Raw genomic sequence first — 10,264 nt, forward strand, 5'->3', positions numbered from 1 at the left:
ATTTGAGAATCTCCTTATACACTACAGATAGAAATAGCAAATTTCTTTTGCTATTTCCTAGAAAAACCCTAGAAATGGCAAAAAAAAATCCTAGAAATAGCAAAATTCTTACCTTTCCTTGTTTCTCTCTGGGCAGACCTTGGCAATCCTTAACCTCATGCCCCATCTGGTTACAGAGAGCACATGGCTTGGGTTTGTTTGGTTTGAACTCTTCCCTAATGATGGTGAAGTTCGGTTCATGTGTAGCTAAGCCAAGCATGATTAGATCAGCTACCAAGCAAGGGAGAAGAACAAAATTAAGGATGAACCTAATCAAGTTGGTTTTTTTTGGATTTTTTGTTTTTGTTTTTTTTTTTTTTTTTTTTTTGTGTTTAGAAGCAAAGTGGATTCTGCTTCAAGCAAGATACTGACGTGATTACCCAGGAACCACAAGCAAGAGAGAACTCACCATCAGCCCCACACAGACAGTGGTGAGTGTTTGGGTCGTGGTTGGGTTGAGCTGCACAAAAGAAAATTACATTTTGTCAAAGTCATGCTAAGTAAGTTACTACTGGCCTTAAGTTAAAACAAAATGTCCACATTAATTGGAATTTTACCTCTTTGTCTCCTGATGTAATCCATGATTTTATGCTCCCCTTCACCAGGAGCACTGGCATCTGACAAAATAACCTGAAAAGCATTCAAATCATGGCAACAATTAATGCTGCCACAGGAAAAAATCCAGTAACGTATATACTGAACACAGCATCTGACTTATGAATATTTGAAATTCTAATTTGTGGTTCGAGCTAAAATATTGTGATTTAAGATGAAATTATTTACAAGCAAGGAGCAAGTGAAGAGACTTTCACTTTGCTCTACCAGTTCCAGGCTGAAGCTGACACTGATTCAAATTCCACTGAAATGATCATGTCACGTTTCATGTGTCCAATAAATTATCAGGGCAATGAAATGGGCACTAGAGAACTCCCAGATTCAGCTCATTGATGCACTGAAACATGATCTCATCACCCCCTCCTCACCCTGACGAGAATTAGTGTTTAGAAAACCCCTGTCTGATGGGGGGAATCAAGCAGAGCCAACTGCCCTCTAATTAGAGCACTTGAACAGTCAGCTTGTGGCGCATAGCACAGGCAGCTGCACTGCCCGCCTGCACTGCTCCTTGTGTGCAGCAAACACAGGGCTGTCACAGACACAACTGGGGGAGTGGAGTGCCTGGGCAAGATGAGGGCAGAATCTCCCAGCCCAGAAAGGCAAGAAAGCTGGCACCTCTTATTTTCACTGCCTGCCATCAGAGCAACAGTGAAAATGCAGCCTGTTGAGGGAGCAATTACAAAAAAGAAACAGTGCAAGAGACAAAACTACAATGTATCTTGACACTTCCCCCAAAAGAAGAAAAAGTATTCCTAAAGCCCTTTCTCCCATTATAAGAAATTGTGGCTTTCAGCAGCAAACCTGCTCCTTGCCCTTCAATGAATCACAGCAAATGGTGCTGGGAGATGGAGTTACCAGGACAGAATGGATCTCTGAAGCCTCAGAGGGACGTGCACGTTGGCCTGCTGTTAATAACAGCTCACAGCCAGGCCAAATGCCAAATCTGTTAAATTTCTACTCTTCAACTGGATCTCAGCCCAGCCCAAACACCTCCATCTCCCTCAAGTGTAAAAGTGTGAAACTCACTGTCAGGTTCTTCCAGCCTGGGTCGCTGTTCAAGCGGTCAGCGATGTAATAGCGGAGACATTTAGCAAGATTGTCCATAAACTCAGTTCCCTACAGAGAGTTGGAAGGAAGGGAATTAAACCAACATTCAGCCCCTGGCAATTCCTGGGTACAGGGCCAGGCCACTCACCGGGGTGATACAGTTGCTGTCAAACCTCTCCTTCACCTCCTCTGGAGGCAGATAGCCACCTGGAGCAACAGAGAGCAGAGTTACATCCAGATGGACCATTGCCAACATTTTTGCATGGCAAAACTCAGACAGATCCCCTGGGAATAATTAACTTGCTGAAACCAGCTTGTTTAGTAAAATTCCCACAAAACCAAACCAACTCTTAACCATTGCATTATCTCCATCCTACAAGGTGCAACCACATTTACAAACATTGGTTTACTTCAGCAAGGTGATTTCAAAGCCCAGCCAGCAGCAACACACTCCCCTCTCATTCCAACTGTGTCACCACCACCCTCAAAGTTGCTCTAACTTTTGTTTCCTCACTGAATTTAGAGTTTCCACTGTCAAGTAACTCCCCTTGCTGGCAGCTTATTATCCCTGTAGAGGAGTATTTCCATCTGATTCCTGCTTTTAAGCCTCAATCCTCCTTTCATCAAGTCCTACAAATGTGTACTTCCTTCCAGAAGGGTTTTGGTTGTTTCTCACTGCATTTATCCCTGCTCTTCTGTTCAATTTATTTTCAAAAGGAATTAAGAGCACTCAACAAAAACTCATTTCAGGCAGGAGACTGAAGAAGAAAAGATTACATTTTGTTTTGTCTCAGTTCTTAACTTTGGAAAACACAGATCCAACCTTCCCAAGGCTTGCTCTCCCCTTCTCCCAGTAATGCACACACAGTCCTTCTCTTAAACCCTACTGAGGTGATCAAACAAGGTGATTCTCAAGGAAAAACCTCTGATGAGGCCACTGCCCTACCTTTGGCCAGAATTTCTTGTCGGATTTTTTGCTTCTCCTCAGCAGCTTCCATGCCCTCCTTTGAGGCTCTGAATCTCCTGGACCGCTGTTGATTCATTTTGGCACGTGGGGCCTAAAAAAAGTACAGGAGATCTTGGGTCACTTTTTGCATCTAGACAATCTCTCCTGTCCTGAGAGCTGCTTTGAGTCACAAGCTATTACGAAGAGTTGACCTCTCATCAGAGCTACTGATGGCCAGGTTAGATGGAGCAACCTGTGCTAGTGGAAGATGTCCCTGCCCATGTGGAAGTAGGGAATCTTTAAGGTCCCTTCCAGCACAAACCATTTCATGATTCTGCGCACTGAGGGGAGATGAGGATTTTCCAGCTGGAAACCCAGTGTGTCAATACTCACCACTCCATCTATGGCCATGTAAAGGAGTCTCCTTGGTCTCACAATGTTGAAGATCCTGTCGATATACTCAAAAATCGCCACCATCATCTCATCTTCATTTTTGGGTGCTGGCCTAAAACAGAGCATTCAATTTAACACCTGAAATCCTGTCAGTAAAGAGAGATATATCACCTGCAAAGAGCCAAACAGAGAGCCTTACTTGTCCTCTGGGTGTGTGCAGGGGTGAATGATGCCGTTCATGTCCAGGTAGAGGTTGTCGAACTCCACCTCGTTGGGGTTGGGCTTGCTTGTGTCAATGGGGACCTTGACACCATTGCACTCTTTGACCTGGGGATGCAGTGGGGACAAGGATTTTAGCTATTAATGCACAGACTCACAAAAGTCTGTTTTGGTTTTAACGACAGCAGAAGAAAAAAAGAGCAATAAATACCCACACTACCTGCAACTGCACTTTTCACTATTAAACAATACTTCTTTCTACAGCTGTTTTTAACCAGAAAACATGATGATGGGTTATGGAAGAGTTGTTTTTTTCTCCTGACTAGAAGTTCCCATATCTCATACTATTCCTTCATCCTAAACCACCTAGAGCCACCTGTGCCTGGACTGCTCCAGCAGTGGATTCGTCAACATCCTCAACAACCATGGTCACGTTTGTTTCCTCAGCATAATTTCAGGTTTGTTTAGTTGGACCTTTGTTGTCGTTGGGCTTGTGGTTTGGTTTTGTGGTTAGTTTGGTCAAAAGGCAATTAGCAACACTGATTCTCCCTTCCACCAGCCACAGGTGTAACACATGGATTAAACCTTAAGAGCATGGAAGAGACAGGACCTGAGCAAGGAAAAGCCTGATGATTTTCAGAGTAATTCTGGCTGGAATGGGTTATAACACACCCAAAGGTGAAACAAAGTGTGCTCTTGAACAGCTGGGCATAAAGCCAAGTTAAAAATGAATGGCATGTTCTGAGGTGACAGCTATGGTCGCAGGAGTGTCTGGGATGGGGGAACACCGGGATGCCGCTGGGTCTCCCACCACATGGAGCTCAGCAGCTGCTGCTGAGCCAACATCAGGCCCTTTCCAAACTTCTGTCTGCAGACAGCCTGCTGACACTGAGTGAGTTCTCCACATCTCTGATGGAGATTCAGAAAGAAAAAAACCCCAAAACTTACAGATTATGCCGTCAACTTTGGAAAATTTTCCTGCTTAAAGCAGCAGCAGGACTGGCTGACTTCTTATCCCCAAAATGAAACCCTCTAAAGTCTTGATGCAGTATTTACATTTGGCACAGTTATCCTGACAGATGCCACCCCCAAGCACCACGGTTTGCCTCCTTTACTGAGCTCTCCAGACACACACACTGTGGTGTTAGCAGAAACTAAGTGTCAGTGCAAACACTGTACCTTCTTCTGGGCTACCCCCTGGATTCTCCTTGATCCCCAGCCACCCTCTCTCCAGAGCTAAATGGGATTCAGAAGGAATCCCAGCTCTGTGAGGCAGAAAATGAGCCCCCCTTCACAAACCCACTGGGGTTCTCATGCGGCAGTCGTGTGGAAGGAAGGCTGAAGTATGTGGCAGTGATATCTCTTGTGATATAACTAAACTGTTCACTTCTCATCTACAGCCTCTTTTGAAACCATTGAAAACAGATCTTCAAACATGATACTTCAGCTGCAGCTTTATTAATTCCTGTCCATTTGATTAAGAATAGTCTCTCCTGGATTTTTTTATTATCTTCAAGATCTTCCTCTCATTCTTACTGCTTAGCTTAAGAAGAAGATTATTTCTTTTTCTTAAATCTGATTAATCTAGCAAGGTAAGAGAACAAGGATCAACTTTTCAATATTTCAGAGACAAGCTACCAGGAGATACAAAATTTCTGATTAGAGAGATTTACAGCAATCCTAAAACACACATGGAGCTGATTACATCATGAGAGAAGCTTAAATTCATTCACAGTAAGACAAACCACAGCTTCTCCCTGCTTTCCTAGTCCACTCTCAGATTTATGACCAGATTTGAATATAAAAAAATGTTAATGAATATGATTTATCCATGTGCTGTCCTGGCTGTAATTGCAACGTGCTTTTGAGTTGGAACAAGGCAACACGGATGAGGACAGCAAGACCTGCCACTTCACTTATGGCAAATCCAATTCAAGGAATTTGTTGTGTCTTTCCACTTATTTTAATAAATAACTTTGGCTGGTACAAGCTCAGTTATTGAAGACTGAAAAAAAGAGACACACAATCAGATCAGTAAAACCAGGGCTATGCAAATCTTTGTTTTGCCTAAATGTGAGAACAGCTTTGATTACACAGAGATTAATCTAACATTTACAATTACAAATGTGCTGAAAAAGGCAAATCTGCTCTTAGAGACAACTGCCCCGAACTATTACGGATATAATTGTTGTTTAAATTGTGGCTGCTTTTCAATGACAGATCTTAAAGGGTTACCCAGGACAGCCCCAGAGGATGAGGATTCCCAGAGCCTCAGGACAGGTCCCATGGTGCAGAGACCAGAAGAGCCAGTGCTGCTGGAGCCCAGCATTAAGACAAACTGTTAAGCCCACAACTCCCCTTTTTTCCTATAAGAATTCCCAGACAGATTCTTAGATCTTGATTATCCCCCATTAAAAATTCACTTCTCGCAGCAACAGTTAAAAAAAAACTTCCTACCTTGCTGAGAGGCCTGAAATCACAGCTATAATAAAACCACAACAGCAACTCAGAATTTTAACCAAACCTGTGCTTCACTGCCTGAATGTGAAACACAAAAACACCCTGGAAAAGCACAGAGCTGAACATCCTGCTGCAGGCAGGGCACACATGCAGCTTCAACACAGAATTCCACCACTTCATCCTCTTTTCCCTGATCTCCTCCACCGTGCTCCCACTCTTTATCCCCTTCCATGTGCTTCCCCAAGGTGAGCACACCTTGGGAGGAGGAGCAGAGAGGCAGAAGCCCCAGCACACGCCCTGAACTTTCCAAACCAGCAGACCGCAGGCAGTACAATCTAACAAAACAGAACACAAATTATTTGGAAAAGCCTATGGGAAAAGCAGTTTAGAAAGCAAGAACTCCAGAGTCTGCCTCCTCAGAAAGGCTTGAATTAGCCCTGAGGAGGAGAACTCGCCACGCTCAGGGCACAGTAAATCCACCACGGTGCAGCCACTCAAAGTCCCCCCCATCCTCCCCCACTGTGTCCCACAGGATGGCACAACACCCTCATGGTTGCAGGCATGTGCCTGAAAGGAACCAGCCCAAAAAAACACGTAAACAAACATGATTTCAGCTGCAATACTGCCTGGAAAGGCAGCTGTGGTATCTGGTGTCAGAGCCTTCACTGAAACCTGCTGCTGCTGCCATGGAAAGGCAGATTTTAGAGGATGTCTTTGGAATAACCAGCTCCCTGTTTGGCCAGAAGATGTTTATCCTGAACTAGAAAACACCAGCAACGAGAGAAAACCCCCTGAGGCTGATCAAGGTTAGAGCACAAGCACAGGCTTGGTGTAAGTCTTGGATGTAGCGCCAGAGGCAGCTGCACTCGTGACTCCAGCAAGTCCCGAAGCTTGCTGCGGCTTCTAATTCCCCTCCAAAAAAGTTGTGGAAAAACAAGGACTGTGAAAAACATTCAAGAAACAGTAAAAAGCACCCCCACTGCTCCCTACTCAAATTTCACCATGCCTCAAACCCTACTTTTCCGGGTCGAAGTCGCATGAGGGCAGAGCCGAGGGCGTCGGGAAGGGCTGGAATTCCAGCGAAGCGGCCGGAGAAGGGAAAATCGGAAGGGAAGCTCGATTCCCGGCTCCGGCGCCCATTCCCACTTCCTCCACGTGCCCGTTCCCTGCGGGAGCGCTCACGCGCGCCAGCGGCACCGAACGAGGCGCTGGGATGACTCCTCCCGCACGGCGGCCGCTTCCACCGGGATTAAAAATCCGGAAAAAACTCCAAAACCCCAAAAAAACCCCAACCCTCTCCCAGTCCTAAACAACAGCCGAACCAAACCCGAACAAAGCCCCAATCCAGCCACCCACCGACCTGCCTTGTAAAGGCCTCGGGACAGCCCACAGGGGCACACCGGGGGCTCAGCACCGGGGGTTGCACCGGTGCGGCCGCATCGGCCCCGGGCCCCCGCGCCCGCCCCGCGGAGCCCCGGGGCGGCCGCCATCGGGCCCCTGCCATGCCGGGCGGCCGGCTCACCTTCTCCTCGACGCAGTTGACGATAATGGAGGGGTACTTGCGGCTGAGCCAGCGGAAGAAGGCCGGGACCCCCATGGCGAGAGCGGGACGGGCAGCGGCGAGCGGGACCCGCGGCACCGGCGGCACTTCCGGGGTCGGGGGGCGGCGCGGGGCGCGCCGGGAGCGGCGGGAGGGCGGGGGCGCGCGGTCACGTGGCCGCGCGCGCGACGCCGCCGCCGCCGCCGCCATGTTGGGTGCGGGCTGAGGGCGCAGCGATGGTGGCCTGAGGGCAGGCCGGGAGCGGGAGGGGACAGCGCCCCCCAGAACGTGTCTGGGCAGCTCCCGGGGTACGAAAGGGACGCTCAGAGGGGAAAAGCAAAACCAGAGGGCACAAAAATACTATCCAGGAGGAAAAGCGAAGCCTGAGGGAAGCCTGAGAGAGCCCCACTGCCGCCCTCATGCTCAGCCAAGACAAGAAGTGCCCTGACAGATGGCAACTTCTGTTCAAAAACGGCCATAAACGAGCAGTTTAGTAGGAGAGTCACCTTCCCTTAGCGCCTTGTTAAAAAGCAAGCATGGGGTGCTGCTGTGGTGTGCTTTAGGCTGCACACACGGCAGTGTTGCCCAACAAGTCAATAATTAAGAGAGACATAGATGATTTATTTCAGTGCTGCGTGAGCTGCATGCTCAATATATTCCCTAAATCCAGCACAAACACTGTTAACTGTACTCAGAAATCCAGAGTTGGCAACTTCCCCAGCACAGCCCCTCTTTGAGGATTGATCGGTAATTTCTACCTGAGTTAGGTAACCCCAGCCTGCTCTTCCACGTGCTCAGGGGAAGGGTCTGCACCTCTTCTTGGCCTGTAGGTGTGAGTTTCAGTGTTACAACAGACACGGTTCAGCTATAGGATGCATGGAATTTGGGTGCTTTGCCAAGTTAGGAATGCACACATAGGCATCAACATCTGGATTTCCTACATCCTTAAAGCTTGGTGCTTCCAGGGTGTCCTTGAAGGGATGCACTAATTAGGTGTCTGCATGAAAGTATACAAAAATCTTACATTAAAGAATGTCCCGACTTCAGGCAATTTTGACTTATCCTGCATTTGGCAACAACAGGAGCGATTCAGGGCATGGCTGCTCTGTGCCCTCTGAGGGGACATTTCCAGTGGGAAATGGCTCTACGTGATTCCTGAGAGCAACACGAGGCAAAGAGTCTCCGTGCCCTTGCTCTGCCTGTGGCATAAGCAAATACTGTTAATTTGTGACCGTTCGATGGCACCAAAATGGAATTAAATGCTTGGGAATTAAATGGGATTAAGACGAGGCGGGTTTTGCTCCGCCATGTCCCGTTGCCACACATCAGCTCCGTTAGCAGGGCAGCCACAGGGCTGAGGACAGGGAACAGCAGCCCGGGAGTCATTAACAAAAATAACAAAATCTCAGCAGTGCTTGCTGAGTCAACGCTGCCGATTTGGGGAGCAGAGGGGAACCTTGGTACCTGGCTAATTCGCTGTAGAATAAATTAACCCAATATTGTGTCTCTCATTATTCTTATCCTCACTTGGCTGTTGTTAAGCCGTTTTCTGTTGTCGTTCCTCTCAATAAAATCTGTGACTTGAATAAATTTCCCCTGCAACTCTGTAGTCGCACCACACCTGTGGTATCAGCTGAAGATTGTCCTTTATCTGTTCCTTACAAAATGTTCCCTGATTGAAGCTTCCTATTGTAGTGCTTCTCCTCCCGGAATTTTGTAGGGAGCACGGCAGCTTAGCATGAACATTTTGTTTGTATTGATGGGCAATCAGTTGTTTTTCTGATAATGACAAAGAAAACAGAAGGCAGGCGGAGGCAAATGAAAGGCGATCATCTTATCTTATAATTGCTTGGGTAAAGAAGTGCTGGAAAAATGAATACTGCAGCAGAGAATTCCTTGAAAAGTTGGTCTGAGCACCAGCAGCTGCGCCGGGCAGTGAGCCCGGGTCTCACCTGCCAACTGCACATCCATGAGCACAGCATAGAGCAGCGCACCCTGGGCAGGAGCAGGGAAGGCTTCCCACTCGGGCACTTTCCTCAGATGAGTGGCGTGCCGATGGGAATCTGTTCGGGGTGTATTGATTCCAGTCCCTCTGTCCGTCAGCGTCACCTGTCACCAGGGCCAGGCTGCCGGCGTGACAGCTGTGAAGGAGCACGGGGAAGTTGACTGGCAGGATGTTTTGCATCTAATGAGTCTGTGCACAATAAGAGTATCATAAGTAACGCTCTGGAGGAACCCGGCTATCGCTCCGACACCAAGAGGCAGAGATTGGCTGCATGTGGCTCTGCAGCCATCTGTCACCTGTCATGGGCTGTTGTCAGGGCTGAGCCGGACTCTAGTGGTGGAAAGCCCCACAGACTGGTGTCATGCAGCAGACAGAAGGTGGGCTGACACCAGCAGCCCGGAGTCACTCAGGAGGAGCTCAGAGCTGCAAAGACACTGCACTGCTGAGGCAATGTCCCTTGGCAGCACAAGCTGCTGGATTTTTCCAGTGGGGCTACTCCTCCCCTCCACGTTCCTCCCAGGCCTTGAGCAACATGCCCACCCCACAGCACTGGCAGCAGGCAGCAGTCCCACAGGACACAGGGAGTTGGTGTGGTAAAAAGGACATTAAAGCCCTCAATAAAGTCTGGCTTTAGTCACAGAATCACAAGGTTGGAAGGGACCTTCAAGATCATTGAGTCCAACCCATGCCCTAACACCTCAACCATGGCACTGAGTGCCACATCTAGTCTTTTTTTAAACAGGTCCACGGATGGTGACTCCACCATCTTCCCAGGCAGATGATTCCAGTACTTTATCACTCTGTAAAAAACCTTTTCCTAATATCCAACCTATATTTCCCTTGACGCAGCTTAAGACTGTGTCCTCTCATTCTGTCAGTTGCTGCAGTCCTTTAGTCGAGCCCAGCAGTCTCCCAGGATGTCAGCCCTGGTCACAGACTCACCCAACTCCATCCTTGGTGCAGCAGATTTCCCAGTTCCCAGAACATTCCAGGCTGCAAC

General features: G+C 48.0%; 1 protein-coding gene across 1 annotated transcript in view; it reads right to left on the reverse strand.

The window, feature by feature from the left end:
* The window catches only part of XRN2 (5'-3' exoribonuclease 2), a 32,953-nt gene extending 25,554 nt beyond the window's left edge, over nucleotides 1-7,399 (reverse strand). The window contains exons 1-9 of the mRNA XM_068186273.1: nucleotides 7,242-7,399; nucleotides 3,240-3,367; nucleotides 3,041-3,152; nucleotides 2,648-2,759; nucleotides 1,850-1,908; nucleotides 1,681-1,770; nucleotides 597-669; nucleotides 449-499; nucleotides 113-270 (exon numbers count right to left, since the gene is read on the reverse strand). Of these exons, the coding sequence (XP_068042374.1) occupies nucleotides 113-270; nucleotides 449-499; nucleotides 597-669; nucleotides 1,681-1,770; nucleotides 1,850-1,908; nucleotides 2,648-2,759; nucleotides 3,041-3,152; nucleotides 3,240-3,367; nucleotides 7,242-7,316 (858 nt within the window). The 5' untranslated portion in view covers nucleotides 7,317-7,399. The remainder of the gene's footprint in view (nucleotides 1-112; nucleotides 271-448; nucleotides 500-596; nucleotides 670-1,680; nucleotides 1,771-1,849; nucleotides 1,909-2,647; nucleotides 2,760-3,040; nucleotides 3,153-3,239; nucleotides 3,368-7,241) is intronic.
* Between the last annotated feature and the right edge of the window lie 2,865 nt (nucleotides 7,400-10,264).

Source organism: Anomalospiza imberbis, chromosome 3, assembly GCF_031753505.1.
Source record: "Anomalospiza imberbis isolate Cuckoo-Finch-1a 21T00152 chromosome 3, ASM3175350v1, whole genome shotgun sequence".
NCBI classification, from domain to species: Eukaryota; Metazoa; Chordata; class Aves; order Passeriformes; family Viduidae; genus Anomalospiza; species Anomalospiza imberbis.